The 24,835-nt window shown below is 54.2% G+C and overlaps 1 protein-coding gene across 12 annotated transcripts in view; it reads right to left on the reverse strand.

Annotated features, from left to right (window-relative positions):
• The window catches only part of CASZ1 (castor zinc finger 1), a 239,741-nt gene that overhangs the window by 67,523 nt on the left and 147,383 nt on the right, over positions 1-24,835 (reverse strand). For 4 of the 12 annotated variants that reach the window (XM_065037517.1, XM_065037506.1, XM_065037516.1 and 1 more), the window contains exon 1: positions 18,879-19,036. The exons of 7 other annotated variants lie outside the window; for them this stretch is intronic. In XM_065037517.1, the coding sequence (XP_064893589.1) occupies positions 18,879-18,927 (49 nt within the window). In that variant the 5' untranslated portion in view covers positions 18,928-19,036. Of the gene's footprint in view, positions 1-18,878; positions 19,037-24,835 lie in introns of those variants that run through there. One more of the 12 variants, XM_065037511.1, reaches the window with a different exon arrangement.

Genomic DNA, 24,835 nt, shown 5'->3' on the forward strand with positions numbered 1-24,835 from the left:
GCAGATCGTTTTACATCTGCCCGCTGTGGGGTTTGGTACCTTCCTTCTGAGCATCTGGCACTGGCCGCTGTCAGAAACATGACACTGCGGCTCATGGAGCTGCGACATTCCTGTAGCTCCTGTAGGCATCATTAGCACCTCTCTCCTGGGGACACAAATCGTGAGCTGTCCCATTTTGGGCTGATCTGAGAGCAGTCCCAACTGGTCTCATGTCCATGAAACCTCCTCAGAAGTGCAGGGGGTGACAGCAATCAAGCCACACAGAGCTGGAAAGGAGACAAGAACCCCAAGTGGGTGGAGAGGATGGATCCAAGAGGAAACCCTGGAAGGAGCTAGACACAGTGGGAGCGGAGGAGAACCAGCTCCTCTCAAAGGACTGCAGGAACTGACACGAATTACCCAGACTGCCCCAGCGGATCACAATGCAGCATCCCTTCCTCCCAGTTTCTCCAGTTTCCTATGCTCTCCTCCTTGCCCATCTTCCCATGCTACTCGCAGAGCAATGGTCTTAATGGGATTTCACAGATGCTCAGTGCTTCATGTAGGTCCTGAGCCCCGGGAAACGACTCAGCCACGTAACCTGGTCGCTGCTCCCTCCTCCCACCCAGGCCACACGCTAACCTGGAGCTGCAGGAAGGTCTCACCAGCACCCCGGTCTCCGCATCTTCCCACCCTTTGGAAAGCTCAAGGGATTCATAAGAAGACCAACTCCCCACCCGACTCCAGGGACGACAGGTCAAACCCTTGCTTCTTTAGAGCAACACGAAGAAGAGACAAACACAGACCTATTTTGTTTATAAGCTTAAAACTGAATCCAATGGCGCATCTACCTGGGGATTTTAGATTAAATGGTTTAAGAAACTCAAATAAGCTTTTTAATCCGGTCAAATAAAAAGAGCCCCAAAGAAGCAAAGAATTCACCCTGCCGAGCCTGTGAAGACAGCCGGGCAAGAATGGCTTTCTTCTTCTCTGCAACTCCTCCCCACCCTGGCATGGGACATGATGTATTTGCCAAAATCTGGAAGCTTAGGATACACCCTGTTCAGGACTCGTGCAGACTTCACTTTCCCATGGACGACCCACTTCTATCATGCTGTAAAGTACTTTCTTCATCCTTTCTGTGCTCTTACGCTGTTCACCTGGGCTCTTCTCCCAAATAGGGGTGTGAGCACGGTGCCAGCTGGCTACATGACCAGCACCAGCCAAAAGCAACCCAACAGAAGGCACGAAAATCCCTAATGAACACATACATTTATGCACTGTCTTTCACACAAACTACCTCCCTGAATGCTTCACAAGAGACAGGCAGGAAGAAGAGGGGCAAGGTGCAGAAGACAGGCCAGCAGGGTCTGCCAAGGGAAGGTCCTGCAAGGACCCAGCGAAGGTCTGATGGATGGAGAGTTTGGTGAACATCTGGAGCTGAATCCTGACAAAGAGCAGGAAGGAAAGGAGCTCTATTTGCTGGTTGACAACTTATCCAGGACTTCCAGCCTCCTACTTCCTCCCAGTATCACATCTCACCAACTTCCCAACAGAAACTCTCCCCTGTCCCCCATCGCTGCTGTTCAGCTCCAGAAACATTCAGAACCAGCCTTCCCCTGCACATGCTCTGCAATAAAATTCCCGACTTGTGTCTCGCCTGCTCCAACGCCCAAAGCAGCTGGGACAATAGAACAGAGAGGCCCTAAATCCACCAGACTCACCCTAAATAGCAATGGCCCATAATTTCGCCTGACATTCAGGAGCTTGTTATTCTTTCCCCTCATCGCCTGGCTGGAGCTGTTCAGACCCATCAGTGTTATTCTATGCATTAAACAGGGAGAAAAAACAACTCAACAACAACTCAGAGAGTTTTCCAGCCTGCCCAGCGTGGGCTGAAGGGGCAGCAGCCCTGGCTGTGCGAGAACAGGAGGAACCAATGTCTCAAACCCGTTCCCATCCCCTCTGCAGGGGAACGCGTGGGTCCTGCTGAGAACCCCAGCAGAAACACACACTTACCCTCTTCTCTGCTTCCATCCCTAGCAAGTGAGCTGCAATCTCTCCCAGCCCTCCCAGCCTCCCAGCTCAGAGAGGTGCTGCACACTCCTCCCCGCCGCCCGGCAGTGGGGGCTTCAACCACAACACTTTGGGTTTGTTGCTTTTTTTTTTCTTTCTTTCTTTTTTCCAGGCTGGCTCCAGCTGATTAAGGACCTGCAACAGGATGTAGGGATTACAGCAAAACCTGGCTCCAGATCAGCTGGGGCACAGAGCCAAAGGAGAGAGCGAGGGTTGCCCCCAGCCTGGCTGCCAAACCGGCACTCGTCCTGTTGGGAGGCTGCGAGGGCTGGAGCGAGAGCTGGAACAAGGCCCCTGCCCTCGCTGGCTCTGCCGGGGAATGGCCTGAAGCCCACGCTGACGAATGTGCCCACACGAAGGGCAGGGTTGTGAGGACGAGGGATCTGTGGCTTACGGCGCTTGCTGGACACAGGAAAATCCCTTATGGCCTTGCTCTTCATACCTTCACCCCAGGAAAAACAGAGGTGAGAGGGGCAGGCGCATCCCCACCTCCCGTCCCAAGCAGCAGGAGCAGCCCTGCGATTCCCCCATCCAGGCTCTGCACCATGTGGAGCTTCCAGCGGGTATCCTGGAGTAACACATGGCAAAATTCTCAGTGCTGAGTTTTTAATCCAGGAAGAAGTGATCAGGGAAGGCAATAATCTCAGTTGGCACACAGAGCACAGCAGGGTCTTGCTTCTGGGGAGGCACCAAGAGCAGAATTAGCTTCAAGGAGACTCTAGGGCTTTTTTTTTTTCTTCTGCTAACACTGATCCCTGCCTGGACCAGCAGCAGCCCCCAGCATCTTTCTAAAGTGCCTGTCACTGCAATATCCAACTGCTGTCATCCCCTAGGGGACATTCCCCCATGCTTGGGTTTTCCAGGTTCCTCTTGGACTGGAGCAAGAGGGACAGCAGCAGCACGAGCAGCCCTCCTGCTCCGACCCGAAGCTGTTAGCCTCAAGCCCTGTTTTAATCAGGTCTGGCAGAGCTGCTGCCTGTCTCCCAGCCTGCCACCTCGGAGGGATAATTTGCCAGCATTCTCGGAGAGCTCTGTGGAAGCGTTTTGCAGAGCCTGAGTATGTCTCTCCTTCATGGCCAAATCCTGCGAGCTTCACCCTGGCACGTCTCCCTCTCCTAGTGACCCCCAGGCTCTGTCTGAGCAAAGGAGATCATGACGATGCCAGGATCTGGTCCTCTTTTCCAAGCACTCCCTGGCAAGCCCTGGCAGTCAGAGGGGGAAGCTGCTCTGAGCAGCAGGAGAGGGTGGAAATCTGTCTGGCAGCAGCAGCACAGAGACTTCTTAGTGCTGCCCACCAGACCCATCGTAGCAGAGAAACTCTGGAGTCAGCTCCTGCCGGCCCGGGGCTGCGGGGGGAAGGCAGGAGTTGATATTGCAGGCGGAGGCCACTGGGATACCATTGAAAGCTGCTAAATATGACCAGGTTAGCACTTTAGTCTTTAATGGCAGGTCACCATTAATAAACCCAGGGCCCCAGGGTGCAGTACAGAGCCTCCTTCCCCCCCTCCCCGAAATACTCATTTCATTAACTTCACTGTGCGCGGCGCTCAGCACCTGTCAGGGGTTGGGCAGCCAGGAGGGCAGGCGAGGGTTAAGGACGTTGTACGGCAGAGCCAACCATGACCCCTCTCCTCCCCACTGCTCCCCAGCCCATCGCTTTCGGACCCCCACAGAAGGGGCAGCTCACGAATTGGGGGTGAAGCACTGTCCTGGCCCACGGCCACGGGGCTGAACAAAGGGACAGCCAGAAACACAGCCCCTAACCCTGGCTCCAGCACTGACTCCCTCTCTGGCCTTCAGGACGTCACTTCACGTCACCGTGCTGTGCTTTCCTCATCCGCGGAAAGATGACAGCAGCACCAATGGCCAAGAAGGGCAGAGGGGAGTTACTCTGGATCCAGGCAGGGAAGAAGCTCCTGTTAAATAAAACAACTGTGCAAACGATAAAGGCCAAATCCTGCTCTCAGGGATGCTGGAATGACCCATGGGACTTCCCCAGTATACAAAAGGGTGTGTAGCGGCTGCAGATGGAGGACAGGGAAGGACAAGGTGAGAGGAACGAGGAAGGACAGGGCTTTGCTCCACCTGCTTTCACTGTGATGCTGGCTGGTTCCTGGAGGGACGGTGGGAGGGGCGGAGGGACAAATGGACGTCCCAGCTGCCAAAAATCCCATACCAAGTCTCTATCGATCTGTCCTACTTGGCAACTCAAGCTGCAGCCACCGTCTGTGGTGCTGGATCAATAAGACCTGGGCGGACAGGGAGGGAGAGGCGCTTTTATGGGAAGGCGGGATCTTTAGGGGGAAGTACTTTGATTTTTAGAGCACCTGCAGAGTCAAGGAAGAGAAAATACTGGGACTGAAGCTGCAGTTTAGTTTGGACTCATTTCAAATACCTGCTGAGCCCTTTACACTGGGGCCCCATGATGTCCTGCACGTGGGAGCTGCCCTGGCTCTGTCCTCGCTGTCCACCCACCAGAGCCTCTTGCCCACCCAGGATGCTCTCAGCTGTGCAGCTCAAACAGCCTCTGAAGATGCCTCAAGTCCAATGGCTTTTGCAGTGTGACTGTCACCAGGGCCAGACAGACGGGGAAGGTTCAGACCCTGGTGCTGATAGCCAGGCTGATTCGGCAGAGAAGACAGGCTCTGACGGGCCAGCCCACGCAATTTCCATCCGGCCGAGTGGAAAGCATCACGCATTGCCCCTGGCCTCTCCACAAAGGGGACCACAGCCTGATAAGATGCAGTGAGCCAGGCAAGTCATGCACTGGGGAGCAGATGACCACCACCGAATCCTTCTATCTTTGTGTGCCTGGAGAACACTTGCTGATGTTCAGACCATGCAGCCGGGCCAGCACTACCGAGCCCTGGAGACCAGACGACCTGCAGATATGGAGGAGAGTTCTGTGTCCGAACGCTCTGGTCACCCTGGCATTTTGCTAATTTTTGGCCAGGCCAGCTCCAGCAGCCCGAGTGCCCCGTTCCTAAAGCCAAGAGCCGGCGGGAGCCCATCAGCTCCAATTAGAGCTGGCTGCAAGGGGGACGGTGCATTGGGTGTCACCTCCAAATGCCCTTTGGATAGATATGGAGAGAGGCGGGGGGGGAGAATCTGCAGTTGTTCCAACGCTTCTTGCTCAGCAGAACAACTGTTGCAGTCCTTTTAGCACAAACCCAGCAACTGTTCCCAAAAGCACAACCTCCTCAGCTCCTGTCCTTAAAAAAAACCCAACAACCGATCTCCAAAACGCCGGCTTCTGAGTCAGGGCAAAAATGTTATTAACAAAAACATCACTCAGGGGTGGGACACCTGCTCCCTGACAAGCAACTGGCCTGGCTGCCCATGGTTAGCGTATTACATCAGGCCCCAAAAAGAGAAAGGAAAGGGAGGGAGAAGGGGAGAGAGTGGAAAAGAACAGACAGAGGGAGGATGACAGCAGAAGGGAGCAACAGAGACAAAGAAGAGCAAGACAGGGGAAGCACGGAAAGAAAAGAGCAAGTGTGAGCGCATGTGAGAGACGGCGCAGGAGAGAGCGAGCAGAGAAGTGTGCGGAAAGTGGCGGTGTGTGTGTGCAATAAAGTGTGGGAGCGCCTATGCGCGAGAAAGACTGCGAGAGCGTGTGCATATGGCAGGGACCCCAGTTAGGAGGAGGAAGAGAAGAGTAAGGAAGGGTGGATGACACCATGGAAAGCAAAAAAAAATAGAGCTTGAAAAAGTGTAACAAGAAAATAGGGAGGAAGAGAGGAACAAAAGAAAAAGTGAAGGCCATCGAACAAATGAGTCTGGTGAAGCAAGGGAGCAAAGATAAGCGCAGGGAGGGAGGTATGGGAAGAGGTGGGGGGCACTCGGGACGGGGCAGCGTCAGGGAGAGAGGACAGGGCAAGGGAGAAGGGGACGAGAGAAAAAAGGAGTAAAAGAAATAAACAGGGGGGAGGGAGAGAAAGATGTCTATTAAAAACCTCAGTGCATAACACAAAATGTCAGGGTTTATAGCTTCATTCTTGGCATTGCTGGTACTGAGAACCCCACACAGAAATGTCACTGCTTGTCATGTTTAATCACCTGCTATTTGTTAACACCTTCGCTGCAAGGAGTCTGCCCCTCACCCCTTGCAGGCTTCCCTTTTGGAGAACAAACTGCGCATACGTGTCCCTGCCTTTCGGCTCTGCTCGGACAGGGGATGCTCCTGGGAGCTCAGGACAAGGCCAGGAGCAGGTGAGCAAGATGAGTTTGTGGGGAGAACGACTTCAGGGCAGGGAAAGGCAGGAGTGAGAGGGGAAGGCTCAGCGATCGAACACACGTGGGTAAATCAAGGTGCACGGGCTGGTAAAGCCAGGGCAGGGAGGAGCGGGTACCTGCACACCCCCTGCCCTCCCACCCTGCTCGTGTCCTGTGCCCACCACAGAAACAAAATCCCCCAAATCCACGCAAGCCTGCAATTCTCCAATCTGTTTGCTTGAACAGCAACTGTCACCTAGAAGCAAACTTCCAAAGCTATTAAACGTACAGTTACAGCTCCCTGCCCTGGCATCTGCACTGGTGACTTTGCTCCAGTTCCTCGCAAAGCCTGGGACTAGTGTTTTTATTGATGCCGGTTTTCCCCCGTGTCAGGCGCCCGTGCCCCCCCGCCCGCACTGCCCACCCAGCCGCATTCTGTCTGTCTGACATCGCCTTGCGCTGCTACAGAAATTATTCTGAGGTCATCACTAGACAAGACTTTTCCCTCCTATTTCATGCACTCCAACTGGAAAGAAAGAAAACTAAATCTCTCCTCCAAACAGTAGGGTCTCCCATACGAGCAATGAAATTCTAACTCTACAATTTTCAGGCCGAGGGAAAGAAATAAATCATCCCCCCACCTAAATGAAGAAAAAATTAAAGATGTGTATGCAAAGATCATTAGTGCAGCGATTTTGTTTTAACCGAAGTAGGGTAATCAGCACTGTTTCGACACACACGAGGGCTCGGCTCGGGCACAGTCCTTGCTCCACGCTCTGAAATGCTTGTGTCAGTGCGCAGCGCTTGCGAAGTGCTGATGCCAGTGAAGTTAAGACTTCACGTCTTGAAAACGAAGAGAATTTGGGCAGCCGAAGAAATGGCAATGTGACGAGTTGTAAGGGGGTCCTAAATGCATCCAATTTTTTTTCATGCATTTAAACAACAAAAAACTAGCAGGTATGTTTCTACCCACATTTTCTTGTATATTTTCCTCACAACAGTGTTTTCATGGTCTTTTCCCATTGAGATCCTCACTAGTTTCTAAAAGCAAATATCTACATCTCGATGTCACACAGTGGAGAGACCCTGTGGGCGATGGGGACACGGGCACTGCCGCTGCCCCCGCGCTGGGGACAGGGGCTTCTGCTGACACCCACAGCCCCCACAAATAAATTCAGACCCAATTTTCGCACCCAAGAACAAGGTGGTTGCAACACGTGAGTCCAGGACCCGGGGACAGCAGTTTGTGCCCCAGCACGAGGTGCAGGAGCCACCCCAAGTCCTATTCTGGGAACGGGAACAGTACACAGAAAGGCCTCCCGCTGGCCTTTCGCCAAGGATAAAATTCACCCTTCTGAACGCAGGCCAAGATGATCTAAAGTGACTACTGACTTCTGTTGCCCAACTCGAGTCACCTTAAATGGGCCTATTTTTCCAAGTGTCGGTGCTCAGCACAGCTGAGAATCGGGTCTCTTTAAGATGTTTAACACTACATGTCCGATCACCGCTTTAACAAGAAAGACCAATATTTCTCTCCTGCGTGACTTCTTCCAGTCTGGCCAGGCCTTTTATCTTCTTTTTTTTTTCCCTCTCCCCTCCCTTCTCCTTGTTCTTTTCTTTTTCAGCTTTTCATGAATTTCTCTCCGCTTTCCTCCCTCTCCCCCCTCAAGGTCATGCGGCTCATTTCCACGTTGAATATTTACTCAGCAAGCCGGGTCCTTTCACGGGCGCTCACCACAAATATGTTTTCTGATAAAGTCCGGAGAAAAGAAACTATAAAACCCACAACAATGTCAGAAATAAATTTTACAAAAATCCCAACAGTGCGAAGTGGGGCTGTAATGGGGTAAAATATTTCAATAGAGACAGCGAGCAGGTAAAAAACCCTTGGGATTAGTTCACTCCATTTCCCTGTGTTTCCCTGATTATTCTCTTGCCTTCTTTTCTTGTTTGCTTTTCTGAATATTTTTGTCCTGCTGTTAGGGCTGTGCCACCTGTACAAGGGAGACTTCTATTTAACTTATTCACCCACAGCAACACTCACCCTTATTCAAAAGCAGAACCCATCCAGCCCATGGGCACCTGCTCCTTCGTGACAACGGCCCTGCAGCTCAAGCCCATCCAGAGCAGGGGAGTTTTCAGCTACAGTTTGCTCATTTTGACTAAGCCCATTACTTGTAAGCAGCTTGCATAAAGCATCAGGGTTTGTACGTACCCGGGGTCATGCACAACACAGAATAGCCAGAGATCCCACAAATAAGGTCAAGCCCCACTGCCCGCTCTCAGGAATGGATGGGGCCCTTTGCACCAGTGTGGTAAGAGGGAGTGGGTCCTGGAGAATCTGTTTTGTACTTAGTTACCAAGTCGGCTCACAGATCCATCCTACAGACTTTGTGAAATGAAGAGCAGCCTCACAAGTCTCTACTGTCCAGGGCAGGTCTGCAGAGCCCAGCCTTCCTCGCTGCTCTGAGATGTGGCACTTTTGATAAACCTCCAACTCCAAAGAAACAAAATCTGGCCAACGCAGCATGACTCTGAAAATCCAAGGAAGTTTTAAAATGACTTTTTAGTGACATCATTTCAACCTCCATTCCAGCATCAGAGACTGGCCCTGCCTTCACATTAAAGATAAAGTATTAACAATGTCAACTGACTGGCTACCATCTCTTCCTCTGAGATCCAACACCACTTGGCCTCCACGGCCACTGGGAAATTACAAGGAAAAGTAACTCTGCTGGCTTTTGTCATCAGGTCATGGTTTTATGCCCAAGAGTACATCTAGCCCACAATTTCCCACAGGAGAATGGCCAAAATCTCCTTGCTGACAAGGTCAGGTTTGGGATAATGCGCATACAGCAACAAAAGGCACCCACCTGCCCAGACCCCCGAGGAACACTGGCGGAAAGTGAGCTGCTCTGAAATCAACCCCTTTCTTTTTCTTGAGACAGCAGGGCCCTCTGCCTTCTCCTCGGCTCTAGAGGAGCTGCTTCAGGTTGCTTAGTGTTGCTGCTTCCCTTTTATGAGCTCACGATGGAATAACAGAGATCCGGGGATTCCTCCCAGCAAGAGAGAGGCAATTCACAGTCTCAAACCACCGTCATGATACTCTAGGTTGTGCTGGTTTAGGCAGCTAGCTGCAAATACATCCGTGTAGTATTTTGAACAGTTTAGTACTTTAGGAACTGTGCGGAAGCCCAACTTGGCAGAGCCGCGCTCCTCCGGGTACCAGCTATCAGTAACAGCAGGGACCTTGACAGGAACCATGGCTGAGCTATTACAGGGGCAAATGTTTGCGTCCACCAGCATCACAGCAACTAAACAGCAAGTCACAAGTTTTGCCAGGCACTCACAGCCCTGAAATAAAATACTGTTGCAAAAATACTCCGATTTCAGGCGCTTTTGGCCACTCATGACTCTGCGTGAGCAGCAGAGCAATGGGAGAGCAGCACGCCGAGGGCGGTGACACTGTCCCGAGTGGCAGCACACGCTGTAGGATGCTGTGTTGGCACCAGCACCCTGCAGAGGTTGGGAACAAGCCCGGGTGTCACCACACTGTGCACAGGCTCCCTGCGACCCTTCTGTCTCCCTGGCACAGCCCGTCTCGTCTCACTGAGTGCTGCTCGCCCTCCCTCCCTCCCAACGCGCACATGGCTTTAATGTTTTTATTACCTGTTTGACTCGCTGCCTTATTGCTTCTCCTCTTAATGGGGCTGTAACCGTGGAAACGAGGAATAAACGGCCACCAGAAAATGAGATGATTAAACAGGTCACCCTGGCAAAACAAACTCCGTGTTCACACGGCGCAGGCTGCGTGTGCGGTTTCTGCCCAGGGAACCGCGGGGCTGGGCTGGGCTCCTGCGAGGGGCACATCACCGAGAGCTGCCTCCTCGGAGGAGAGCGGGGTCTGCCCACGGGGACGATGCTGTGCACCTCCCCGGACAGACATGCAGAAAACGGCAAGGTTTGCTCAGGGAAGATGGACGATAGAGAGGACAAGACACATCCAAGTAACTGGGGAAAAAATAGCAACTCTGATGAATATAAATAGGCTGGACGGAAAACAAAGCACAAGTCTGAGACAAGTTGGTGTCCTCTGTTGTCCCCATCTCTGGCGCTGGCCACGCAGCAGCTCCCAAGGGAGCACAGAGACCCTTCTGCCCGCGCTTCTGCAGCTCCAGCGCTCTCCTCGTTGCTGCTAATGGGCTTACGGCCAAGCTGCACCGGTGCTGGCAAAGGCAGGGCTCCGTCCGGCCAAGCACAGCTCCTTCTCCAAAGCCATGTGGCTGGGAGGAAGGGGAGAGCAGCGTGGAGGGGACCTGCCTGGCTCAGGGACTCACCTCCAGCTCAGATCTAACCTACCTTCTTCCTTGGGGTGCTGCAGATACCCTCACCAAGCTGGGAACAGCCACATTCTACTCCCAGGCTCAGTGGTGAGCTGGGTTCTAGTAAAACCAGCCTGACAGATCAGTTAGGAATGAGAGGTCAGCTCAGCCCCAGTACACACAGGGGCTTCCCGTGAAAGCCGGGGGGGTACGGCCACAGCCCCAGACCTGAGCAGGACACCACAGCCCTCCTTGTGACCAGGGGAGAAGGGCGGCCCACAGCAGCAAGACCAGGAGACAGGGGTGTCTGTGCGCCTCCACGCCCCCCTGGGGGCTAACATCTGCAATGAGATCCCTCAAGTCAAGCCGAGAGGTCATAAGTTTCAGACCAAAATGTTGTTGAAAACAAAAACTCTAAACAAGCAATCAAAAAAGCACAATCATAAACCATCATTCAAAGCAGTGAGGATCCTGCCAGGATCACCATCCTGTCCCAACCTGTCCAAATCCAGACTCACTGGGTGCTGGCAGTCTGGGAAGAGCAGACTTACTCCACCAAGAGCAACGAATTCAGGAGACAAAAATTGGAACGGCAAAGCTTGGCGAGGTGGAGATGAGAGACAACTGCTTGAAGCACACAGGCGAGTGGTTGTGCTTGCTTTCAAAAAAAACAGCAGGTGGTTTATGAAAAGGGCCCTATTCTTTAGAGTAATTTGAGCCATATTTCATTGTTTGACAGAAAAATCCTAATATTCATGACCTCCTTTAACTGGAAGAAGTTTGCTCATCTGAATATCAGCCCACAGACAAATGGGAAAATGAAAAATAAAGAAAGAAAGATAATGGAAGGGAGGTGGAGGGGGGGGAAAAAGGAAAGGAAAACCAAGACAGAATCAGAGGGAGAATGGGATGTCCAGGAGGGTGACAAAGAGTGACAGGTCTGTGGGAATAAGGAAAGGAGGGAGAACATAAAGGAAAGCTATTTAGCAAGAGAAGTTAAATAGCTCAGCATAGAAAAGGGGTGAGAAAAAGAAGAGTGAATGACTGAAAATGCAGCAAGAGCGAGCAAAGGAGCTTTCTGAAAGTTTCCAAGCGCCTGGATCAGCTTTGCAAAACTGTGATTCTTGTCCTACTGAGCTTCTGTTGAAAATATTCCTGTGCAAGCAAGAAGGAAAAACAGACCCTCTCTCCCCAGGTTCCCTCACCCTCTTCCAATCCGGTCCTCCTCTGCTAACATCTGCTGCCTGCCTTCGGGACATGCAGATGGTAATTACTCCAGGAGCAGCTTCCTCTCCTTTCCCTGCTCACAGAGGCCACTTGGCAGAGAGCTCCAAGCCACGGAGAGATCCCACACACACCTCCACACCGCACGGCAGGAGAGGGGACGTGGGAGCCACGGCCGTGCCCAGGGAACTTGATAGCACGGGGGGTAGAAGGTGGGTGAAAAGATGAAGACGTTTGTCTACAAAACATGGCAACCAAACACGCCCCTGGCTCCAAGAAGGGGAGAAGTTGGCTTGACATGTGGGACTGCTCGTGCTCCTCCAGATCGGGGAAGGGGCGCTGGGGTGAGGTGTGCAGGGGGAGCGCGGGCATGAGGAGGAGGAGGAGGAGGAAGGCTGCCCTGGGCGGGCCGGCCCAGGGAGTGGATTCATACGGGCACGGTGCTGGCAAACACCATGCGGAGAGGTGGAGCTGCTTTAATGAGAAGATGCTTCTATGACTCAGGCCTCAAAGGGATTGGGACTTTATTATTTTATTTTTCCATAATAAATTATGCCCTGGGATGCCAGGTCCCGCCGGGTTTTTCTGGAAATACCAGACAAAAGCTGGTGTTGCTACCTGGCTTTTGATAGTTTCCCATGTATGGAAGCTATAAGTTCCTGGTTCTTCCTCTGCTCTGCCCTGGCTTAGCCAGTATTGGGAGAGGGGCTGACACCGCGGCACCTTTACAACAGAAAATCCCAGCTGGAGCTCTGCAGCCCCTGCCCAGGTCCCGGACAGCCTCCCTTGTGCGCCCACGACCTCCCATCCTGGACTCTGGGGTGCTCACAGTGCTGCCGGGACACCGAGGGTGCCGCCTCTCTGGTGGGCACAGGAGCCCCCGGGAAGCGGGTGCAGGAGCTCGCGGGAAGCAGCGGGCTCGGCTCTCCCACAGCCCAACCACCACACCCCAGCTGCAGGGAGGCTCCTGCCCGACCCCCGCACCCGTCCATGGACAGCAGCCAGGCCTCCTGCACTTATCTCCATCACCGAAGCGCCCAGCCCTGGCTCTGGGCTGCACAGGGGAGTATCATTATGCCCACTTTATAGATTAGGAGTTACACATCCCACACCAAATCCTCAGCCTCTGCCATGTCTCACAGACCTGTTCTGGAGCTCTCTTTGTTAGATTTGGGCTGATCTTGGCCCTAATTCCGCTCAGAAACTCGCGTTGCAAAAATCCCCTGCACAGCCGCCTGCCTGCCCGCGGACCAAGCCTGCTGCCAAGGCCATCGTCAACCCCAGCAGCAGGAACGGCGGGTGACGCACTACAGCAGAGTTAGGGACACCGAACACACAAGGGCACAGACCACACTGATCTTCTCTCGCTGCTGCGAAAGATCCACTCATCACAATGATGATGCAAGCACGCAGAACCGTGGCGCAGAGGAAGGCGATGTGTTGAGGGAGCAACTTGGAGAACACGAAGTTCAGCACAACATCAACACAGGGCACGTGAGTGACCGGGAGCGTGGAGGTGGACGAGTGTCTGGGGCAGACGTGCATGTGCAGGACAGGGTGACGGGGACGTAGGTGTTGGGTGTGGGGAACACCTCCAGAAACGCTCCGGCGGAGCTCAGTGTTTTTACTGATTTCACAAGAGGCTCTGCTAAAATGTCACCTCTCCAAAGCAAAACATGTGCATGTAGGTGAATCACCATTTCACACCCCAAAACCAGGAATGGGTGGCAAAATTCTCCAGTGAGGCACCAAATCCTCAGGGGATTGCCATAAAGTGCACCCAGTGACTTCAGTCTTCCCATCCTTTTTTCTTGTATCTTGTTCTCTCCACCCCTTGCTCTCTCTTGCCAACCTATACGGGTTGTTCAGCTTTTATTCTGAGCATGAAACTGCCTTAGGACTGGAAGCTTTAAGCAGTTTCCCAGCCTCCAGAAATTTTCTGGTTGTGTTTCTCCATGGCAGAGCAAACAATTGCATCGGTACCTGGCCACCACACCTAACTCCCAAACGCAATGAGAACTCAGAATTCTTTGGGAAATTTAAACAAGAACATATTTTACACGAGTGAAGTGCATGTTTTTGGTTCACCGTAACTATTTGTTCTCAAAAAGGCTTGACAAAACTGTTTTACTTTCTGGAATCACCACATGAGGAAAGATTGGAAGTCTCTTGAGAAAGAGGGGAGCAGGCTGCTGCCAGGTTAACGCACTGGGAAGAGAAGTTAACAGCTGCACTCAGGCACTGAGAGCCCTTTGGATGGACAACAAGGGGGTCTACAGTTTGCAAGAGGGAAAAGCATCATCATCCCTCTCCAAAACACACTTGGCTGCACAGACAAAGCCTGTGCTTACATGGAACAGCAGCCTGGCCCCACAACTGCGATGGGTATTGCTGTGTGCCTAAGCAGCAAGCTCCATCCAGGGACCAGGAGCAAAAGCTGCACCAAAGGGAGGGGAAGCCCCAGTGTACCGACCCCGCTCTGTGTCCCATCCATCAGTCCGCGGGTGGTCCCCATCAGAGCAGCTCCGTGTAGCCCTTTCAGTAACCCAATTGTGGCCAGGTCCACCCTTCTGCAGCACCACGGTGACCCGGCCCGGCCCTTGACCCACCTGTGTCCCTCTGGCTGAGCACTTTGTACCCTCCACGGCCACAGCTCCCCAGCCTGGTCAAGCAGGAACGGGGATTAGAAGCTAGCAAGTTTTCCTTTTGCTACTGATGTCTGCCTCCATTTCCCCTGCGAGTGGAAACAGGGAGCAACAAGGTCCTGGTCCAAGGGGCTCTCAATCCTCAAAATGGATTTTACCTGTCTCTGAAAGCTGCCTCCATCTCTCACCCCCCCATTGCTTTGTCCCTAGGGAAATCAGTCTAAAAGGGGCTAATGGAACAATGTCCCTCTCTCTCCCCCCTCTCATTTTCTTTCTTTTTTTTTTTTTATTAGCATTTGTGGAATTTATTCCCAAACTCTCCTAATCTTTCGTACACAACCATTTGATTTGCATAACCCAGCCCCCTCTCATAAAAACTGGCTGCTAGTTTAATTAAAAAATGTAAATTTGCTGTCATCTCGGGGCCTGGTGAATTAGGACGACATCGGCATTTTTTATTGCTGAAGACGTCCAAACTGATCCAGTCCGCATTGAACCGGAGGGGAGGAGACGGGGCCGCGTGGGACTTTTGGCTGTGGGTTCTGCCCCTCCCCTGCTTCCAGCCAAGCTTCCTCTGCCCCCTTTGCTTTTGCAAAGTGCAGCTGAGGACGAGGACATCGGTTCTCCCAAAGCCCGGCTGGATGGGCCAGCGTGGCCTCTGCGCTGTCAGCACTTTGGGAGCTGAGCCCCGGGTGGCACCTGAGCTCTCAAACCCTGGGAACGGCCGCGTCTTCCAGCCCTGAGAGGGAGGGAAGGAGCCCAGGCGGAGGTGGGAGATGCAGCACAAGCAGAGGTTGTCTTCACCTCCCACAGGACTTTTCATTACTTTCCAGATACTTTCAACCAACTTTTCAGAGGGTAACCTAAATTGCAGGCTGCACAGCAGCCTAAGGGTGTGATTTGATGTCGAAGGGAGAGTCAAAGTGGCCGCAAAAGGCTCTTGATGTGCGGGCAGCCGAGTGCTCTGGCAGTGCGAGAATCGGGACAGACAAGGCTGCACAGGCAAGAGCTCTGAAACAAATTCCCAGCTCAGATAGTCCTTGCTGATAGGGGCAAAGAAGACTCAGAATGGAAGCATAAATAGTCCAGGAAAAGAGAAGGAGACACTGATTATATGGCAGCTACATATTAAATATTTGACCCCTTCCAGCCAAGGTATCTGCATCATTCACAGCCGGTTTCAGTGCATGCTGCCTCTCCCACCCTCAGACACGGTGTTTCACAGCAGAAGGATGCTGCACACATTAGCAGACCCCACTCTGTCAGTAACACACCTAGTTTAGAAGGAACAGGACCCAATAGACAGGGTGCAGGAGGGGAAACAGAAGTTTATTATCTCAGGGATCAATTTTCTGGTCTGAGAGTTACCACTCTATAGCGCCAAACCAGTAGAAACATTCCTATGGACTTGAACCACCTTGCAGCACGTTCTTCAAGTAATAGCTGGGCCCTGCTTAACACCCCGACAAGAAGGTTAATCCCTGCCTGGGTAAACTCTTCTCCCAGGTAAGAGTCTTCACCAGGTAGGCTGAAGCACTTCAATGCTTTGTACCCAAAAAGCACCTCATGGGACTACTGGAAAGAGACCTGAACACCCAAATGAACCGCCTGTGAACCTTCTGCAGACCATGAGCTCAGCATAGGAACGATACCAACCCTGCCTGAGCCAGCGTCTCTCCAAAAATCTGTACTGTCAAAAAAGAATAAGTTGGCACCAGCCCCGAGAAGGTGTTCTATCCACTGGGTGTTTCAAACAGCAGTGATTTGACAAAACAAAGTTAAAAACAATCCTTTCAGTGCAAAATTAGGTGTTTCTCCACCCATTTACCACAGGTTTCTTGGTTCTCATTCTGAGATCAGTTCCTGTAATCTCATACCAAGGATAATTAGGCTGGGGAACAGTTTCCCAAAGGAAATGACAGGTGCCCAGTCACTCAAGATATTTACAACCAGACTAGCAGAAAAGTCACATGTAGGGAACATCTTGCCACGATCCTGGGTGGACGGACTCAGTCCATGAATTCTTTCTAGCCCTTAACCACGACGAACGCTTCTGGCTCTAGAAGGTCCACACAAGGACTGGCTGTGCTGAGAAAGCCCTCGGCAAGAGCAGACTGTCAGACCCCACGTAGCGAGTCCCTCTGGGAAAGAAACCCCTCCAGAGTTGGCTGTGCCAGCTGGCAGCTCGTGTGAGCAGCCCTCGGGCTCTGCCTCTGGGGAGCCGCAGCCCCAGGGCTTGGAGAGAATTCAAGAGGCAGCGACTGAGGGAGATAAGCTGGCCCAAGCAGATAAGGGTTAGAGGTGGTGATTATGGGGCAGGTCTTTGCCCCGAGATCATGACAAGACGGGTTCACCCACACACAGATCGTAATGCTGACTTAAACAGATCTCCCAGATCCTCATTTCCATGGCTTGCTGCGCCCAGGTTCCCATGCCCAGGCACCGAAACCCCCAGGTTACCCGGGTGCAGCAGCAGGAGGGCCAAGTGCCCACCACGCTTCCAAGGAGGGTCCCTGTTGGGGGGAAGGTGTTGGTTTCACGGTCCCTTTTCTGGGGAGCAGGGCAGGTGGGCGGGCAGGGGGCCGGGCGCAGGGGCCCATTGGCCAGTGGGCAGCGCTCCGGCCGGCAGGGGGCGCTGCATCCCCGGGGCCCTGCCCGCCCCTGCAGATCCCTCTGGAGATGGAGATCAGGGCTAAATCACTGTTTTTTACTCTCTAAAGCATTTGCCCTCCTGCAGTTTCACCACATCCTTAACTCCTGGGCTGCCCACGCAGCCTCCCAGCTCCTTGATCTAGAAAGGAGGCAGCCGCACGCCCACGGCCGGACCCAACCAGAGCCGGCGCGTCGCGCTCGCGGGTGGAAGCGGTTCCTGAGCCGCTCGGTTCCTGATACCAACGATAGAAATAAATAAATAAATGAAATTAACGACGACAAAATTATCCTCTCAATCAAAATATCGGAGTACATAGTTCAGGCCCAGTCAATCATCAACCAGTTTATTGCCACCTTACTCTTTATTAAAAAAAAAAAACAACACACGCGCACATACACATACGCTCCAGCAATAATTACGTGGACCGTGGCGGATTGCCAGCGCAGGCCTGTTTGGCCCATCGCTGCCATTTAGTTTTTACATGGGAAAGAAAGGTCTACACCATTTTGGAGGAGGAGATGTGGTTGTGTTAGCAGGTACGGGGCCAAAGTGGTGGGGCCAGTTCCCAAAGAGGGAGGTAACGTGGCCCAAGGGATTCTTACCGAACTCCAAATCTGCTCACTTTGTGAAATCTAAACAAAACCCTGCCCCAGACTGGCCCAGGGCTGGAAAACCCACCAGCACAGTGAGCCCCCGGCTGCAATCACGCCCCAGGCTGACAGAGCCCTGTCCACCAACACCCCCAGCTGAGCCTGGGCACCCACCCAGCCCACCGCCCCGCCAGACCCTGCTCCCCGGCCCCATACCTGATCGAAAACCAGTGGACGCGCCACAAAAAGCTACAATCAAAAACACGCCCAGCCCAAATACTGGGGCCTGTAATCTAAAACCAAAACATCACCCCAGTCTGGCCACATCTCCTCCCTGCGAGATGTGAAGGGGTGGGGGAGGTCTCATATACCTCACATGGAAGGACAAAAACAAACCCATCCCAGATATGCCCAGGTTGAAAAAAAAAAAAGAAATAGTCATTAAATGTAATAAGCAGCCTCTTCATCTGACACTGCCTTGTCCCAAATAAATTAAATTCCTTTTCATTTAGACAGCACAGGAACCTGACAGGCAACCTTTACCAACGAGACGCCAGAGCTCCGAAGGAGAACAAAATGAAAGAGAAAACAACCCACACAACTTACAACAAATATAAACGCAGAATCATTTCAAAACCCCCATAAACTTCCCCTCCGCATCCTCTCCCGGCCCCGCCGCCCGCCCGCCGCCCCGGCCCGCGGGGGCCGCGCTGCCGGGAAGGACCGGGCGAGCGGAGCCCCCGCTCACCTCGCCGCCCGCCTCGGCGGGACCGGGGAGAGCGGGGCCGGAGCGGCGGCAGGAGAGGAAGCCAAACTTCCGTAAAACAAGTGAAAGAAAAGTGAAAGAGGCTGCGAGCCCCCGGCAGCACCTGGTGCCGCCCCCGCGCCCCGCTCGGCCCGGGAGCCCCTTGCGCCGCCCCGCACCCGCGCACCCGCCTCGGCCCCGGGAAAAGTTTCGGCGCAGCGGCGGCCCCCGGCACCGGGTCCCGGAGAAGCTGCCCGCAGCGCCCGGCCCCGCAGCGGCGGAGGGACCGAGAGGCGCGGAGGGGCGGCCGGGGCCGGGAGCGCTCCGCTCCACACCGCTCAGCGCGGGGGGCACCGGCAGCCGCACCGACCGGGGACTCCGGCGGGCGAGGGGCCACGGGCAGGAAAAGGACAATTGTGCTGTACTTACCATAGTCGGAGAGACGAAAGCCGAATTCACTTAAATAATCAACTTTCATAATACTTAATTAATACCTAATTGCAGCTGATTGCTCCCGAATAACAAGTTGTTTAAAGCACTGATGTCATTGCCGTGCCGGTCCTCCCCGAGTCACTTTGGCAGCGGGGCCGGGGGCGGGCGCGGCCGCCGCGGGGGGCGGTGACTGGCAGCCGGCGGACACGCCCCCGCGCCGGGCCCGCCGCCGGGGGCAGGTGCGGGGCCGGGGCCGCAACGGGCCGGACCGGGGCGCGGCGGCGGCGTCACCTCGGGCGGCCCCGGCAGCCGGCCCGGCCGGGGAAGAAGCGCGGGGGAAGCCCCGCACTCGGGGCGCGGGCACGCTGGGCCCTTCGGGACCGGCCCGGCCGAAGCGGCCGCGGTGCCCCCGCTCCCATCGCCGCCAGTTCCCGCCGCCAACTGCCCCGCGGGAGCGGGCGGGCGGCGCTGGCTCCGCCGGCGGGGAGCGCGGGACCCACGCGCGGCCGCAGGAGCCCCGGAACAGGCGGGGAAGGAGCCGCCGGTGCGGGGCAAACCGCGGGGTCTGCGGACGAGCTGTGCCGGTGCCCCGGGGAGCGGGCCCGGCAGGACCCGCAGCCCTCGGGCAGGGCGGGTTGCCCCGGGCACAGCCGTCCCACGCGTGTCCGGGCTCGGCCGTGCAATACAGGACAAGTCACCGGGGAGGGCTGGAGCCCGTGGAGGACCCGACAAACGGGCCCGGGGTGGCCGGTGTCACAATCCTGGACGTTAAAGCATCTTGCCCAATGTGCCGCAGGAAGCCAGGGGGCACTTGGCCCACAGGAGGGGCGGTTTTTTTCTTTTGCAGTGAATTTCCTCATTTTTTGTTGCTTTATTTTTCTAAGTAGCAAAGAATGCGAGGGAGGTTCTAAGAGGCGTGTTGGGTAAACATAGATATAAGCCTCTTTCTTTAAAACAAACGAGCAGATTATTTACCTGATTAAATAGGTATTTTGAGCAGGTTGTAGGCTGTTTTTGTGAACACACCACATTTGGTTCCATTTGGCAGAGCAGGGCTCTCCACCAGGGCTGGGGAGCAGCCCATGAACTCACCAGCTCTTAAATCCTTTTTATAAGCAGAATTTAATGTGCTTTTCAAAGGAGGCCAGCATCATTACCCCACTGCACAGGTGGGGAAACTGAGGCACTAGCAAGGGAAGTGACTCGCCAAAAGTGGCCAGACAGGTTAGTCACAGGGCTGGAAGTAGCCCAGGTCTGTTTGGCTCCGCGCACCAGGACACGCTGCACCCAGAGAGTGTCCAGAGATCCAACAGTGCAACTGCAACTCATCTAACTCACCCGGCTCTCAGCAAGTGCTGCATTTGCATGCGTAAAATCCTACAGCGGCGCACCGGGCCAGAGGGCAGGGAGAAGGAAGAGGAGAGGGGGAGTCATTTGTGAAAACCACAAGCATTCTGGCTTCTCCCGGAAAAAAATCTAAACAAAGTCTAGTGAAACGGAGCCACCCAGGGACCCTCCGGGGCAGGAAGCAGGGTGGGGACAGCGGTGTCAGGCAGGAGGCAAGCGTGCCCTGCCCGGGCCACGCACCTCCCTGACCGAGCCCTTGCATGGGGCTCCCCTTCCCACCTGGTGCAGCCAGGCTACTGCTTTGAGAGAGATGGGCAAACCATTATCAGCATCGCCCCGACTTCCCACACTGGTTTCTAACCATGTCATCAGCTTCGACCAGCACTGTCGCCTGGTGCTGCCTTTAAAATCTGTCTGTCTGCATTTCACTTGGCCCCAACACAGACACCAGCCCAAACAACACCACCCACGATCCTCGTCAGAGCCTGTAATGGTCCTTACACTACAGTCAGATGCTACAGCACCTGCCAGGGAATATCCTACCCGGGGGATGCGATGGACAGCGCCAGAAATGTTCGTGCTGCTTAATCTCTGGCTTTAAATAGCTCAGTTTGCACTCAATGCTTTCTTTCAGGTGTGAGGATGCTGACGGGTCCCACAAGTTCACCGCACCTCACATCACCCAGATTTCTCCATTTTCACTTCTCCTATGAAACTAATATTTAAGCGGTGGGAGTTCTGCTCAGTGCCGCTGTTCCCTGAGAGCAGCACCAGCTGCATCTCCGACTCCTCTCAAGGGAGAACACGCTCTAACACGGATGTGTCACTGCACATATACAGCCACAAGGCCCCTCCAAACATACCTGTTCCTCTACATGCACCGAGCTGAGCACGTTCACACATCAGTATACAAATGTTCCCCACCCCTCCCATCCCAGCGTGCACACGCAACATGCATATGCACTCCAACAGAGAAAATGATACTCTGTGCTCACTCCCATTCAAATACACACATATCCACACACCATGACACACATGAACCCCCCCCCCCCCCAACACCTAAACACACCCGGAGCATCCCCTCCGCACACTTCCCACTGTGCCTCCCACTCCCCCTTGCAGAAACAACTTGCCAAGGTGTTTTTTCAGGTGAAGTCCACGCCCTGCAGCTGACGCAACGGAAAGGCCTGATTTCCTATCTCAGCGATCTCCAGTCACAGGATCAGGTTTTATTTCCCCATCCTCCCTCCTTTGCCTCTTACCCAAGAAAAGTTTGTTTTTACTCAGGGGCTGTGGAGCTTTCTGCTCTTCTGGGTACCCCTGCGCCCACCATTAGGGCAGCATCTCCCCTCCTTCCTCCATCCCTCCAGGGCATGGGGACCTTCTCAGGGGCCAAGCTGCCTCCGACCGTGCCCTGGCAGGAGGCAGCTCCTGGACCGCACTGGAGGGAAGGCAGCGCATCACCCTGCTCTGAACTGTGCCCCGTGCCATGGCCAGAGCCACCCCAGCCACCCCTGCCCTTTCACGGCAGGTGAAGAGATCTCTCCTTGTCCCTTCCCACCCTCCCAGGGGCGTCGGGAGCTCTCGGTAATTAATGTTTGCCAGGTGCTCAGAGATCCTCAGATGAAAAGTGCAATGGGAGGGGGAAGGATGATTAATTTATTATTATTATTACAGTTTAATGCTTTCCCCGCAGACAGTGTGCCAGGGCTGAGCAGGGGGTGAGTCATGCTGATATGTGGGACATCCCCCTTTGTGTGTCTCTTCTACCTTTGTTTTTTTATGCTTAGCCCATTTTCTTGGCAGTTTCTCCCTCCTTCGCTGGAGCTGACCCTGGGGCCTGGGGCCGTGCTCTGGATTCATGTGGGCTCAGGGCGCTGGCTCGCAGATTGCAGGTTGGAGATCTGGCAGCGCTGCGCTCCTCCTCCTGCTTGGGGAGTCTATTAGGCAAATGCTCTTGCCCTATTTCTGTAATTTTGTTTGATTTCTGTTTCGTCAAGGGAGGCGCCCGGAGGCCTCGGGGCCTGGGCGGCAGGAGCAGACAATCCGTGCTTTCTTTCCCTTTCCTTCTCTTTCGCTCCTTCCTTCTCAATTCAGTTTCAATCACATTATTGGCACATGGCACCCAGAAAACATTGCCAAAGCGGCTGTGCTGAGTCTCACTGTGTCGGGTGGGGCTCTGCCGGGATCACTTCTGCCATTTACCACCCATTGGTGTCACTCAAACAGTTTGACACCAGCTCCCCACCATGTGGCTGCTGCTCTTCCAGACACTCCACAGCTTCCAGCATCCACTGGAAGCCAAATGCTGCTCATCTCTTGACCACTGCCCTGGAGGAATGACCGTACCAGGAGCGGGCCACATGGCATTGAACACACACTGCGCGTCCTCGCGCTCCACAGGGGCCCACAAGGCTTAGGGGGAAGGAGTGGCAGGGGTTTGAATGCACTAACAATTAGTTACAATTTACTACAGCGATTTAAAGTGCAGCCTGGGGATTTCAGGGTGAGGACACAAGGGGATAGTCCTACCCAGGCACCAAGTCCAACATGGAAGGTGTCGGGAACTGAAGAGCAGGAGCTCTGCCCGCAAAACCAGCAAATGCCCCCCTGAGCCAGCCCAGAGCTGCCCCCATGAAGCCCTCAAGCCCCAGCTGGGCTCACCAGGCACTGGGGTGGCCTCTGGAGGCACCAGCAGATGGGGAAAGGCTTCCAAAATACAGCCCAGCAAGCAACAGAGATGGGACAGGCAGAGAGACAGGCTGGATTTTACAGGACTCTGATGCTGTGGGGTAGGGATGGTCTCCATAAATTCATTCTGAATCTGATCTGGCTTGGGCTGGAGCGAGAGGCAGAAAGGAGGGGAGGCAGAGGGAGCCAGGCACATCATCTACTCTGCTCTACCTGCCCCATCACAAGTGGGGGCTGTGTCAGCCCTGCTTCTGTGCAGGGCACGGGGGTGGGTGCAGAGGCACGTGGGGGACTGTCCTCGACAGAACAGGCAGGATGGACGCTCGTTTGTTAGAAGTGACAGCAGGAAAGCGAGGGAAGAAGATGGAGGAGCTAAGGAATGGGCAGCAAGAGCAGAGGAAGGAGAGCCTGGGCTGCACGCAGTGGGGGCTCACCGCAACCCCTCCGCTGGGGCGTGACAGCAGCATCCCCACCACAGCAACAGGGCGGGACGGCAAAGCGTCCCCTCGCGCGTGAGACACAGCGCCAAGTGTGTGCACAGATGCCCGTGATGCTGCACATGTGTGTCCGCAGGCTGGCCCTGCTTGTGTGACGAGGCGGCCGAGCATCGCCGACGCGTGTCCCCGGTGACTCTGAGCACGCCCGTGTGCACGGGCACCGGCGGGGACGTGTGTGCCCGTGCACGAGGACACGCGTGCACGCAGCGGCACAGGGACACCGCTGCGGAGAGGCAGCAGAGCCCAAGGAGCCCTGGCCGCGGGCCGGAGGGTGCGGGGAGCAGCGGCGGGCGGTAAGTGTGAGGCAGACGCAGCGATTGCATTACTGAAGGAGCCCGGGCTGGCAGTGCCGAGCTATCGTCCCCGTAATCCTGTTAGCCAGCAATCTCCATTCCGAAAGAGCTTCATTTCTTTGTGAATATTTGTAAACTAGATATCTAATGGAAAATTATAGGAAAATTATAGTGAAATTCATGACGAAGAAATCCGATTAGCCCTAATTCAATTATGCCATCTTAGCCCACACAGCACATTTCCCATTTTTTTCCCATAAATACCAATGCCAGGGGTCCGGGTAATCAAATAAAATTGAAAATCATCTTCCCATTAAATTCAATTAGCTGCAATTTCTAAAGCCTATCAGAGATTTTAATTACTAAATTATAAAATTCTCCAATGCTAAATTGAAACTAAAAAAATTGCACATCCTTGTATTTCAGAAGAAAAAAACCCAGCAGAAACCTTGAAAAATACCCTTCTCCTCCCATCAGCAGCCACGTGAGCACGGGCCTGGGCAGGCTGCACCAGAGAGATCCTTGTGGAGGGACACGAGCCAGGCCTAGGGAAGAAGGTGGCTGCCTCTGAGGGAAAGAGATTGGACATCAGCTGAGATTAAAACCTAGAGTCCAGCCCTAATTACAGCTTGGGTTGAAAGAGGAAAGAGGAGAGGCTCGTGATGTCCACAGTATTTTTGTTCCCGTTTCCCGCTCGAGCTCCCCGGTCCCAGCGGGTTCTTGGCCCCTCCGCACCACTCCGCTGGGAAGCCACCGCGCTCCTGGAGCCGGTGTCACTCTCGAGGAGCTGGAACGAGTTTTGCCTGCAAACGGGCTCTGCGAGGCCGTCCCTCGAGTCTCGCTGTGCCAAACGCGGGGCAGGAGAGCCGGTGATGCCCAGAGGGAAGCAGGAGGGCAGATGCTAGCTTTGTGCTTCTGATAAAGCTTCTTGAATAATAGCCATGCAAGCCCGGTCCTGACGCTGAATTAAGGGAAGCTGGAGCCCTCAGCAAACTGATTTAGCTTGAAGCGCTACTTCAGCGAGCACGTGGGATGCTCCAGAGGAGGGGGACGCGATCACCCTTCCCTGATAGCGCAGGAAACGCTCTGAGTTCACAGAGGCACCAGGCAGGCAAGCCCAACCCTA

The sequence above is a fragment of the Columba livia genome, chromosome 21 (genome assembly GCF_036013475.1).
Source record: "Columba livia isolate bColLiv1 breed racing homer chromosome 21, bColLiv1.pat.W.v2, whole genome shotgun sequence".
In the NCBI taxonomy this organism is placed as follows: domain Eukaryota; kingdom Metazoa; phylum Chordata; class Aves; order Columbiformes; family Columbidae; genus Columba; species Columba livia.